The 13,964-nt window shown below is 37.2% G+C and overlaps 1 protein-coding gene across 1 annotated transcript; it reads right to left on the bottom strand.

Moving 5' to 3' along the window:
* LOC101891339 (uncharacterized) lies at window positions 1-13,632 on the bottom strand. The gene is made up of 3 exons (XM_005179490.4): window positions 12,016-13,632; window positions 921-1,502; window positions 1-862 (listed from the first exon to the last, which is right to left on the bottom strand). The coding sequence occupies exons 1-3, from the start codon at window positions 13,159-13,161 to the stop codon at window positions 266-268; spliced, it is 2,325 nt and encodes a 774-aa protein (XP_005179547.1). The 5' UTR covers window positions 13,162-13,632; the 3' UTR covers window positions 1-265.
* Window positions 13,633-13,964: the final 332 nt, after the last annotated feature.

Raw genomic sequence — 13,964 nt, 5'->3', positions numbered from 1 at the left:
TTGTTTTTGGTGTTTTGTTTTATTATTAACAAAAAATATACATTTAGAAATAATTATTGCTTGAATTTCACTTCACTTATAACATTATTAACAATTAACAATATACATATATATTTAGATAACATATACAATATTTTAGGAAGAGGAATTTGGTTGTTTGCTTTGGAAGGAATTTTTGGGAGGGAAGAAAACTTGTTTAAGTATAACAAACCGCATTTGGGATAATTAATGACCCTAACGTTCACCTTGGGCGACATTTTAAGGTTTACATTAACCTTTTCTCTGGCGAAGATTTCTTGCCGAACGGTTTCATTTCGATTAAATCGGTTTTCAGTGAACGGAAACTTTTGCGCAGGGTATTGGACATACGTTTCTTATAACTGGTACTTGTTATGGAAATCTTGTCATCATTGGCCATTTTGGGGGATTTGGGTGAATCATCCGAGGAGGAAGCGTCGCTGGATGTGGCATTTCCCTTAAGATATTTTCGATTGAAATGCAATTGGGGGGTGCCCCACTTTTTGGCTATGAAAGCTTCAAATTCGGGATCAGTGTCGGAGCCACTGTCTCGTTTTTTCTTAGCCTCAAGTTTTTCATAGAATTCACGTTTGGATTTCTCCAGTTCATCTTCAGAAGAAATGCCACCCACCGATTCGCTTATGGTCGACTCAGTGTCGGCAAAGGGTATATCATCCAGACGTCTGGTGACTATAACATCAGAGGGGACATTTTTCAGGTTAACACCTTCAATGTTGGTCTGTTGGAAATCGATGGGTAATTTGCCGTTGGGACTGACACTGCGCCAGGTGCGGGATTTGCGTGGTGTCTTCACCTCCAAAACACGTACTTTATAGTGTAAAATCTGAAAGCAAAGAAATATTAAATAAAATTTTCAAAAAATAATTTTTATAAATGCCTACCTTTTCTTCATCCAAAAACTTGGTCAAGTCGCTGATGGGAAAACTAACACACGTACCCTCGGCCAAAATATCCGAATCATATTCACTGTGTACGGGGAATTTTTGTGTCACCGCCAATGCCTCAAAATCTTCATTGTACAGCGTGACCTCATAGGCGAATTGCAGTTTCTTTTCCTTTTGCGTCGATGTACAGGTCATGGTGAAGAGAATCCTATCCTTGTCGTAAATCTCATAGAAATTAAACATTTCATTGTAGACCTCAAAGACGTAGTAACCGGTTAGAGGTTTCTGTTTTACGCCCATATTCCAGCTGAGATCAGCGGTATCTTTGGTGAAAATCTTTTCAGCATGTTCTGCCTCCAAGTGATCTTTCCAGAAGGCTTCGCGTCCATTCCATTGGCAATTGCCCCAGACGCGACCCATAAAACATTTCATCGGTTTGTAAATGCATTGTTTCTCGTGCCATGAGAGTAGATCGTGTTGTAGACGTACCGTACAACCGCCCGACGCATTTGAACACTTGAAATGGGCCTTCGAGCAGAGAGCTTCAACGGTCAGTGAACGAATGTTGGTATAGCCTTCCTGTAAAGGAAAAAATTAGAAAAAAACGTTGAATAGAGGTAATGTTTGGAATTTTTATAGTATTTCTTTATTAAATCGGAAACATTACAACCAGGAGGGATGATATTGCACTAGGAAAACTGTTTTTTTTGTATCTTAAATTTAATCACTTGTGGGATTCTCTTACTAATTTTCGGTAAAATCGGTAAAATTCAAATGCTGTACTATAAGATTGATTGCGCCAAAAATTAGCGACTTGATCGACTCTCCGTGTCGCAGTGGCCGAAAAATGGCTTGTGAGCTGAACATATCGCAATATTCCATTCGGCAAATATTGAAAAATGAGCTCGGGGTAAAGCCATTGAAATTCCAAAAAGTGCCAGAACTTACACCGCAACAGAAAGAAAATTGACTCAAAAAAACTATAGAGTTGCTTCGCTTGGCCGAAAGTGATGAACTGCCGAATTTGGTTTTCTCCGGTGAGAAAACATTAGTAGTCCAGCAGTTTGTAAACGAACAAAATTATCATGTTTACTTTCCAAAGAGGTCAGCTGAAAATGTGCACCTTCGGTTGGCCACTAGAACTCATGCGATGGTGTGGGCCATGGTGATGGTGTGGGCCGCCAGAACAGCCGATAGTCGCTCTCTGCTCGTATTCATCGACTGTGGCATCAGAGTAAATGCCGAATATTATCGCGAAAATATTCTGGAGGGTGTATTAAAGCCTTGGGCACGCAAACATTGCGGTCGCATACTTTGGACTTTCCAACAGGACTCAGCACCATCGCACGCAGCACGCGCCACCCAAAAACGGTTTCAAAATGAGGTTCCTCGTTTCATTTCCAGCGCATAATGGCCACCAAAATCTTCGGATACCAATCCGTTGGGCTATAGTGTCTGGAGTATTTTGGAAAGCAAGGTTGGCATTAAAAAATACCAAAGTGTCGATCACCTCAAGCAAGGGTTTCGCCGGGAATGGTCCAAATTGTGAAAATTATGGCGTTTGACTTTGCTGCAGTTTTTTTTTTTTATCTCACCCTGTATAGTAGAATTTTATGGCAAATAATTTTGTGGAATATTTTGGCTTGCTGGGATCACGTTTTATGAATTGTTCTTAATCATGTTTTGAAAGAATGAACAAAAATTCCCCATTGTTGACTCGACCAAAATAATTCAAGTGTTTTTTTATCTGCAATTTCGGCGAATATATTATGAACCTAAAACAATGAGTCTTAATCCGAGAATTTCCAAAAATTAGATAGTAGGAACAAGTTACTTTGCGATGTAAAGATTCAAAACTACTATTCTATTTCACCTCTACTTTCAGAATCTGCTGGAAACAATTCTGTTTTGTCACACAGAACCAAAAAGACACATTTGGCGGCTCCTTCAAGATTAACATTATCGACCAAAATAATTCCCGTGATTTGCTACCATATTATTGCGGAATGCAAGGAATATTAATCCAAAATTTTCAAAAATGTGAAAGAAAAAGAGTTTGTTCCCTCTATTTAGAGTTCTTTGCAATGTAAACTTTTAAAGCGCCGGTACACCTGACTTATATTTTTAGCTCTACTTTCATAATCTCTGTAATCTCTCATAATCTCTGTAATTATCCAAAAAAATAATTTTTGAATTTTAACTTAAATTGTAAAATTTCGCTGATAATTCTGGGCTGTATCTGTTATCTGGTACCAAATATTATTATTGTGGAGTGCGTATTACGTATAAGAGGGATTTAAACCCTCAAATCAGATGAAACATATATATGAGAGCTGTAGTTATGTCTGAACCGATTTTCTCCAAATTTAATGTACTTGCTTCTACACTAAATTCGGATGGATGTGCCAAAACTCACGTGATTCGGATTAATATTGGCCATTTGGTGCACAATTAACCCGAAATCGATTGAAGTTATATATGGGAACTATATCTAAATTTGAACCGATTCTCACCAATTTGAACTCAGAAAGTAACTATGGGTCTATCTCGCACCTTTCTCCAAGTTACAAACAAATTCACAAAGATATAAATGGTGTCGGGTATAAAAATTATAATCTTTCTTAAATAGAGCTGTATAGATGAAAAATATATTCCTTATTATTTTCATTTCACATTTTCATAGAACAAGAATTGAGTCTCAGTACTAAAATCACCTACGAAAAAACCACTTGGCCTTCTACTAGAATATTTGGTGAAGATAAAATAAATAATAAAAGAATAAAATTTAAAACGTAATTTATTATACAATTACATAGCGTTTTTGCCATATAATAAATATATTTCAAAAAGGTATTAATTATTATTTCATTTGTACGCAAACGAACGAAGGAAGAAGATTTTGATCAGCATAAATTTTTTTTATGACGTCACTCCTAACTACTTCAAGTCCTCGCTATCTAAAAACATTTCGAAAAAAAAAAAAATGCTAAATTGTTGTGTCTATCAGCACTTGATATTTTTTTTTTTTAATTTTATGATTACATTCTAACCATATACTGACGTCAATAAAACTGTTTATGTATATTTGTAGCATGCGTTTTCGATTTTAACTAGTTTTGCTTTCGGTTATTTAGCGGGGAATTACAAACAATTTTGAAGTTAGCAACAAGTTGGCAGTTTAAGTTCGTCTGGCCCTAAACGATGCGAAATTATGACTTATTGTTCTCAAAATATCAAATTTTTTATACAATGTTTCGCTACCGCAGCCGGAATCTATTATGATCATCATTAAAATACCGAATATCGGGGGGTACCATTATATGGGGGCTATACCAAATAGTGGACCTATACATACAATGCTTCGCTAGGGGAGCAAGAACCCATTATGACTAGCAAATACCAATTTTCAAACAAATCCGTGAAAAAATGTGGCAAAAATCATCAAAATACCAAAAATCGAGAGGTACCGTTATACGGGGACTATACCAAAACGTGGTCCGATATATCTCATTTTCAATACCAACCATCCTAGACACAATATAAATTGTTCTGCTAAATTTTGAAGTTCTACGTCAAATAATGTGCTGTATCGTGATTTCAACAGACAGACAGACGGACATCGTTAAATCGACTTAGAAATTTATGCTGATTATGAATATATATACTTTATGGGGTCTAAGACGAATATTTAAGGATGTTACCAATGGAATGACAAAGTTAATATACCCTCCTTTCCAAGGTGGAGGGTATAAAAACAAGTAAGCAAAGGCTATAGTCGTGCGGGGCCGACCATATGATGTCCTACAACACTACAATATATTGGAAGCCCCTTATCTCCAAATCCATTTTGGAAGATTTCGCTTTTGAAATGATGTCATAGAGCCCTGCCTAGATGATACTCTTAGCTTTTTATTTGGGGCATATGCCCAATATTTACGCACTCCGTCGTGTTGTAAGGTATGTGGCCCCTTTTTACCCGCCAAATATAATGCAATGGACATCCAAAATGCTAGACTTCTTTCCTGTCCTTAACTCTCTTCTCATGCAAAATTCCGCATCGACCTGTAGAGCGACTACAAAATCACGATTTTTTTTATTTTTGGTCCATTTGAAGCTCTCAATAAACACCTAAAAAACAATATTCATTAATTCTGACTCCACCACATGCAAAAATTTCGTGAAGACCGGACGATAATTGCGACCTGTATATAATACCCTGAACACATAGTGTTGTGAGGTGTAGAAAAACTTTAGAAAATGTGCAATACAAAATTGTAAATCAAATTAAAAACATCGCATGCGATAAAAAATATGACAGAAATTGAAAAAATGTTACAAAAAAATATTCACTTTTTTATTGGCATATTTTTACGCGATTTTTTTCTATTTTATCCTTTTTTAGCAAGAATTGATGAGAATTTGGCATTCCGAATTGATAAGAATTGTGAAAACCAGTCCAGCGGTTCTTGACTTATAAGCGGAATAATTAACCTCAATTTCCCTTACACATAGGTTTTATCCTTTTTGCTGTATATCCGATATCTTGACCTCCAAATTGGTAGGCCCAGCCTTAAACTCTAAGTCCATGCTAAATTCCGCGACGATTGGTTTCATAATTGTGGCCTGCAAAGCAACAGCAAAGTCCGAAAATTTTTCTGTTTTTGGTGCATTTCAACCTCTGAATATATTTCGATCATCTGCAAAAACAAATGGGTTCTATTCTGACCCTAACTCCACTTCCATTTTATATTGTGTAAGGATCCGGCCATAGTTACGACCTGTAGCGTGATTTCTAATTAACATGGACAGATCGGACGGACATACATAGCTAGATCGACTCAGTTCGGCGAGATAGGAAGATCCATATATACTTTCCGATATCGGGGGCCAATATTTCGAGGTGTTACATAATTTTTGGCCCAATCAAACTTATAATACCCCCAACACATATTCATATCTGATGTTTGACTAAGGAAAATATTTAGATATAGCAAGTTATATAGAATCGCCGACTTGTTTTGTAAGTTATGACAGATATAAGTATTAGAAATTTTGACGCTTTTTTGGTTGAGGTACCACAACGGGTTGGGCAGACATCTATCATCTTCACAACGGATTTTGCGTTAGCAAAAATGTTTGGATGTGTGAAATTTGAAGAGAGTTGGATGATTATTTTGCGTTTTATGGGCGTTATGTTTTACAAAATCTCGAACCCTACAGGGGGGAGATACCAGAAGAAATTGTCCGATCTCTACCATCTTTATTACACATCTTGTGGTGTTAGAAATATTAAAATTTACCAATTCTGAATGGATTCGGATGTTAATTTGTCGTTTGGAGCTTCACGGATATTCAAAATGTTGACCCTTTGTGGGGTAGGTGTCAGAGGGAGTGAAAATATTAGAATTTGCAAAGTTGGAGTAAAATCGGATTATCCTTTCTCTTTCAGTGCAGTAACATATTTTCTTTGAAAATTTCGACCTTTTCTGGGGGAGGTCGATATTCGTTCACCCAGACAGATAGACCTCGCTAGTTCGACTCCAAATGTCCTGAAACGGATTTGGTCCAAAGAGACCTAGGGTCTAAAACCATCATTTCGATGAGGTACAATTTGGTCGTATACCCTCTAGCTTTTATACCCTTTCTAGCCATATGGCTGCGGGTATTATTATGAAGAGAATATTTTTCATCTCAAAAGCTCTGTTCAAAAACGATTAGCATTTTTTTCATAGATATCCAAAAATCTTCCCAAAACGAAAAAAACAACTTAGAACTAGTCCTCCAAGAGTACTGCGCAAGTTTTCTTCTTGTTTTTTTTTTTTTTTTAATATATATTTTTTTCAATAAAAGTTCTCTCACAATAGTCCAGCAAGTCTTTCATTAAAACGCAAAATAATAATTAGTTAATGCATAATATTTGCATTTGCTATTTCAAATGTGAATGTGAACCCATATCATTCCTATTTTTGGGTAAATTCCCTTCGTTGCCATTGCTATGGTGTCGGCATTTTATATAACTTTGCCATGAAGTTAATTTAGACAATAAATATCATAAGACGGAAAAGTGTTGGTGTTGATATTTAACTTTCCAATGATAAGAATGTTTAAATAAATATTAGTAAATGATTAATACAAATATTTATTTATAGACAGGTGGGTACTTTTGATGGTACGCAAGCAAGGAATGCATGATCGAAAATGTGTGATGGTTGAGAATGTATTTTTTTTTTGTTATTTCATTACAATTCTTGAAAAATGTATTTATTGGACAAGTAAAAAAGCAGGTTCGCGGAATATTGAATACCCTTCACGATTGGAAATGAATTTGAAGTTTTTAAAAAAAGTGCGTTGAAAAATACTGTTAAAATCATAAACATAACGAATATAGGAAGTTACCGTTATATTGGGGCTCATACGAAGACCCGGACATGTATATGCAATTACCTGTCATGGGCTGTAGTTGTGCCCGTACATAATGTCAATTACAATTATTGAGGATTATGTTCGATTTTATTTAAAGTGGGTATTATGTCTGCTTCCCAAAACGGACATAATCCATATGGGGAGTAAAACCGTTTGCTGTGGAGATTATGTTCGAAAAAAGAAAAATAAAACACTAAAATTGAATTTACGAAATTTGTAAAGTTTTTCAAAAACTATGGGTCGCGTAGCTGCTGTTGGACATACCAAGCCCGGCCAGCTACTTCCAAAATTATAGATTTTAGAAACACTATGAATCACGTAGCCGGTGTTGGACATATCCCAGAGGAAAAAATCTCAAGCCCAGGCCGAAGGCCGGCTTCTTAATAATGTAATAAAGTATAGAAAAATTATGAATAGCGTAGCTGGAGTTAGACATATCCACATTAGAAAATCTGAAGCCCCGGCTGAAGGCCAGCTACTTAAAAAATCTATAAAAGCTACATACATATTAGTGGAGTGGGCCTTCGGAACTAAAACAGATATCATCACATTTGGCACCATTTTGGAAAGGCTATAGTGAAGGCTATAATGTAATTTATAGATCTTAATACCCCCCTAATGGGTCCAGTTCCGACTTTTAAATGCTATTTCAAAAAGTCCCGGAACCGGTTCAAGCAACACCATCAAATGACCACTCGTGAGATACGTATTTCCATATGCTTTCAAATGATACTCATTTTGTAGAACCAGATAAAACCGGATTTTTTATCAGAACTTTCGGGTCGAACAACCGGATAACCAGGTATTTCTCCCAAGAAAAAAATACTTTGCAGTAATCAGGTAAAAAGCACCTGACCCTAATTGGGTTTATATCCGTAATCGTTTTGTCCGCTACTTTCTGGGGGTTATGATCGATTATTTTAGATATAATCCCCATTCCAATAAGGGGGTTAGGACCGGAAAACCTGTTATAATCGCCATAATTGTAATGTGGATTATGCCCTTTGGGATTATGGCAAGGCGCCGGCTGAAGTACCTATTAGAAACTTAAAATACAAAATTTGAAATAATTCCGATGAATCAAAATACCAAATATACCGATGTTCAGTTATGTGGATCCTATACGACAACCAGGATCTTCATAGAAAATTTTTGGTCACAGACTCTAGCACCCATTACGAATTTACAATACGAAATTTGAAACAACTCCGGTGGATAATATCGCTAAAATCATAAAAATACCGAATATATGGAAGTATAATTATGTAGGGTCTATACCAAACTTTAAACATATATGAACAGTTCTCCGTAAGTATGTTTCCTACATGCTGGGAACACATACTGTTAGTTTACAGCAAATTCGGTTTAAAAGTTAAACCAAAATACCTTAAATCTGTACAGTTATATGGGGGCTATATCAAAACCTGGATCTTTTTGGCCCATTTTCCCAATATTTACGCCCTCCGTCGTCTTGTTAGGTAATCAAAACAATTTCACACGGGAGTTGTGGTCCATTTTACAGCTAAATATAATCCAATGGTCATACCATGGTAGAAGAATATAGGTAGATGCATCGACACCGCTGCTGGGACAATGAACTGTCAAACCAATTTTTGAATTAAAAATGTTAAATGAAAAATTATTTAAATTTTGTAAAAATTGTTGAAAAACGCGAATTATAATAACCTCCGAATGACGTCGTATAAGAAAACGTATAAAAATCTACTTATATTTAAGAAAACTTTTAAAATTCTTTGCCATACCTATGTTCTCAAGTGTTGATGCATCTACCTGTCTGCCATGGGTCATAGGAAATACTAGACGTCTTCGGTGTCCTTAACACTCTCCTAATGCAAAATTCCATGTCGATTGGTTTTCAATTGTGACCTGCAGAGCGACTACAAAATCAATCCATTTGAACCCCTGTACAAATGTATATCTCCATAACAATAGGCTTTAATTCTGACCCTAACCTTACTCCCATGCAATATTTTGTGAGGATCGGACAATAATTGTGACCTGTATACGATACCCTCGACACATAGTGTTGCGGTACGTTAGAAAATGTACAATTCAAAATTGTAAGTCAAATTGAAAAAATCGCATGCGATAAAAAATGTACAAAAATTTAAAAAAAAAAGTAACAAAAAATATTCACTTTTTTATTGGCATATTTTTTTAGATTTTTTTACTTTTCTGGCAAGAGACCATTCTGAATTGAAGAGAATTGCGAAAATCGGTCTAGCGGTTCTTTACTTATAAGCGGAATAAGTAATATATATTTATTTTACATAAATATTGTACCTATTTTGCAATATATCCGATATCTTTGCTATTGCTGTAATGATCAGAAGTGACCTTGTTTGTATTGGTGATTTGGTCGGGTTAAAGAACATATTCGCGGTTTAGTGTAAATTTTCGTATTTTTTGCATAAAAGTTATGGTTTACTTTTTCCGCTAAATATTGTCCTTTTGATTCTGCCCAGTCTTAAACTCTATCTCCATGCAAAATTCCGCGTCGATTGGTCTATAATTGCAGCCTGTAGAGCAACAGCAAAATCTGTATTTGCTCCATTTCAAACCCTAAATATTTTACGATAATCTCCAAAAATAATAGGCTTATATTCTGACTCTAAAGCCATCTACATTTTCAATTTCCTGAGGATCGGGCCATAATTGCCACATATAGCGTGCTTACAAATTAACATGGACAGACGGAAGGGCGGACATACATAGCTAGATCGACTCAGCTCGGCGAGATAGGAAGATCCATATTTAGTTTCCCATGCCGGAGACCAATATTTCGAGGTGTTACATAATTTTTGGGCCAATCAAACTTATACAAATTGAAGTTTCCTCTGTAATATTGCCGAAGACCCTATATATACAATTTTGGTACAAGATGTTTTAAGATGTTTTCGTACAAAGTTCAGATGGTGCATCAGTTGTTAGGTGCTGACCGTCAATCGCGTCTAACATACGCTCAAGCCATCCTTAATTTTTTTCATCAGAAATAACCATGAGGGATGAGGCCCATTTCCATCTTAGCGGGTACGTAAATACGGAAAATTTACGCATCTGGGGCACGGAAATCCGCGTGTAACCCACGAAGAGCCATTAAACAAGCTCAAAGTCACTGTATGGTGTGCTGTTTTCGCTAGAGGAGACATCGGATCTTTTTTCATTGAAGACGTCGCTGGCCAAACTGTTAGTGTCAATGGTGAGCGCTATAAAGCAATGACCAACTACTTCTTTTTGCCTCAACTAAATGAGTTGGGATTGGAAAACATATGGTTCCACAAGATGGTGCAACGGCACACACAATGCACTTGCCACAGTCGATATGCTGAAGGATGCATTTCCCGAGCACCTAATCTCTCGTTTTGGCGATTTGCACTGATTTTACCGCTCAAGACTTCTTTTTGTGGGGATTTTTGAAGTCGCGGTTTTATGCCAATAAGCCTTAGACGCTTTCAACTTTTAAAGACAATATCCGTCAAGAATATGAGGACCAATCGCCGGAAGCTTTAGCCAAAGTGAGGAAAAATGCCTTAAAAAGGGTTCAAATGACAATTAACTGTGGCGGAGGCCATTAACATCATATTCTCAAATTGATGTAAATACAATTAAAAAAGCAGTAAGTTAGGCCGGGCAGAACTTTGAATACCCTCAACCATTTGGAACGAATTTGGAAATTTTCGATAAAGATAACATTCGCCAAAAGATAACATTCGCCGTTATATTAGGGTCTGTACGACGTGGACCTACATAGGCATTGTTTGTCATAAGCCATCACCATATTCAAATTCGAAACTTAAAACAAACGGTGAATAATGTCGCCAAAATCATCATAATACCGAATATTGGGAGGTACCGTTATATCGGAGCTATACGAAGACCTGAACTTGCATAGAAATTTTTCTGTCACAGGCTGTAGCTTCCATTACTAACTTCAAATACGACATCTCAAACAATTTCGCTGAGTATTGTACCTAAAATCGTCAAAATACCGAATATAGGGAGGTACTGATATACGGGCCTGTACGAAGACGTGGACCAGTATAGACAATTTTCTGTCACAGCCTGTAGTTCCCATTACGAACTCTAAATACCAAATTTGAAACAATTCCGGTGAATAATGTAGCCAAAATCATCCAAATACCGAATATTGGGAGGTATCGTTGTAAGGGGGCTATACGAAGACGTGGACCAGCATAGATAATTTTCTGCCTTAGGCTGTAGTATCCAATTCGAACTTCAAATGCCAAATTTGAAACAATTCCGGTGAATAAAGTCGCTAAAATCATCAAAATACCGAATATCGGGAGGTACTGTTATATGGGGGCTACATGAAATCGTGGACCTACATAGCCAATTCGTGTCAGTACTACCGGCTATTCTTTTCTAATATTTCGACATAACTCTCTCTTTATGTACCCTGTATATACAATTATCAATAAATTTACTATTATTACGTGTCTGCGCCACTTTAGAGGTTTATCGAATTGTGTAAAGGTCTCGTTTTCGTTTTCGATTTTTTTTTTTTGGACGATGATAACCTTCATCGAATCGATATGAAATTGATAAATGAGCGCTAAGGCATACATGTGGAAAGCGAACGAAAAATCCAACGACAATAAACATAATCTATAGGCACTTGACTACTTACCTTGCACAGTGGGCACATTAGCAGAATTCGGGTGCACTGCTCACAAATGCTGTGACCGGTTTTGCACAGATAAATGGGCGATTTCATGGGCAGCGCACATCCGGGACATTTGAGTTCTTCGATCAGACGTTCATAGTGTTTAGCGGGAATGTCTTTGTTGGAGGCCTCTTGAGCAAAACCGGCAGCAATGCCGTTGTTAACATCAACCGGGGCATTGGAACGCAACACCACGGTGGCATTCTCTTCCGGGTCCAATTGTATGCAGGTCACTTTTAGGGGTTCGGCAATTGTGGTTGCCGTTACAATTTGGCTTTCGGTCGGTTGCATACGTTGGGTGGTGGTAATGGAATATGTGGGCGTTGTTGGAGTGGCATCCTGTGGTGTAGGTGTGGGTGTGGGTGTGACTGTGGCTGCACCATTGTCATAGGCAGTTTGGGGTATGGGAAATTCTGGTATTGTAGCTATGGGAGAACTCATTGAATGACTGTCACCAACACCAATGCTACGTGTACGACTGAGCATAGGAGGTTTTGGCGGTGGTGTATTCGGAGTTCTCGGTGTCTTCATAGGCAATGTGGCATATTTTGGTGAGACACCGTTTTGCACGGGTCCTGTTGTTTTGACACTATGTTGTTCAATATCGGATAAACTGTCAATGTGTTGTTCTCGCACCAGAACTCGCTTGGCATTGTTGTTGTTGTGGTTGCTGCTGTTGGCAGTATCATTGCCGGTTTCTGTACCCTTTGTTGTGGATTCTTTGTTGACCTTCTTGGTGCTGGATTCAGTTTTCTCATCACTTGAATACTCCGAGGTAATGGTGTTGCTCAAGAAGACCCGACGTTTCTCATTGAGTTTTTCAATATTTTTGAGATGACCAATGATTTTTAAATCTTCCAAATGGTCCTCAGGTATGGCAGAGCTAAAACCATTTGTGGAAGCTGTTGCTGCTGCTGCTGCTTGTGGTGGGGGTGGCGGCGATGAGGCGGCACTTTGTCCATTAACTGGTGTGGCCTCAACGTTGGAAGTACTGGAGCTGGAAGTACTGCTGGTAGATTTAGTACTGACTTTTATTTTCGAAATGGTATTGCCATCAATTTTTTCATCTTGAAATTCCGAAATTTCTGAAGATTCCTCAATTGTATTCATTTTGGTAAATAATATTTTTTGTGTGTATGTATGTGTGTGTGTGTGCGTAATAAAAATAATTGGTATTGAAAATAACGTTACGATTTCAATCACTCGAATTTCAACATTTGTCCGTTGTCAAACCGTTACCAAGACGCGCCTCGTCAAACTTTAGCGGGCAATTAACGAAAACGTTATGAATTTTATTGGGCAATTCCTGGTTTCAACAGCCCCCTACAAAACCTCACTATTCAATTTTCAGAGAAACCTTTCAGACACTCACAATTGTTCTGATATCTTATCAATAAATAACAACAACAGAAAAAACGAAAACGAAAATACTTCAAAGAGTGTCAATCGAATCGGCAAAAACTAACAGCAGAAATTCACGTTGCGCTCAAAATGCGAATTTAAGTTCCGCAATAAATCCCCAATACTTCGTAGTGAGCAAATCTTTCAAGTTTAATTTTTTGTAAATAACAAAACTGAATATCATTCCAACTATTTCATTTGAAAAAAAACAGGTGTCTGCCCTGTCTCGTTCATCCGTCCATCCACCCATTTGTTTGTTCGTTATCAGCTGTATATCAATTTGCAAATGAAATGCTCTCTTCTCTTATATATTTTTGGCTGGCTGGCAAGTACCCATGTACCCTCCGCACCCTCAACCGAATGATGAGACATGATATTTCACTTTAAGTTTTAATAAAACGTCATGATAAACCTGTCAATGTGGATGATTTGTTAATAACAAAAACACATTGTTTGCATTTTGACGTAGCATTTGGGCTCAGGAAATATCTCTCCCTTTCATTTTTTTTCTC

The sequence above is a fragment of the Musca domestica genome, unplaced genomic scaffold (assembly GCF_030504385.1).
Source record: "Musca domestica strain aabys unplaced genomic scaffold, Musca_domestica.polishedcontigs.V.1.1 2, whole genome shotgun sequence".
Taxonomy (NCBI): Eukaryota; Metazoa; Arthropoda; class Insecta; order Diptera; family Muscidae; genus Musca; species Musca domestica.
Note: the sequence above shows the minus strand (reverse complement) of the source record. Positions and strands in the feature narration are given on the sequence as shown.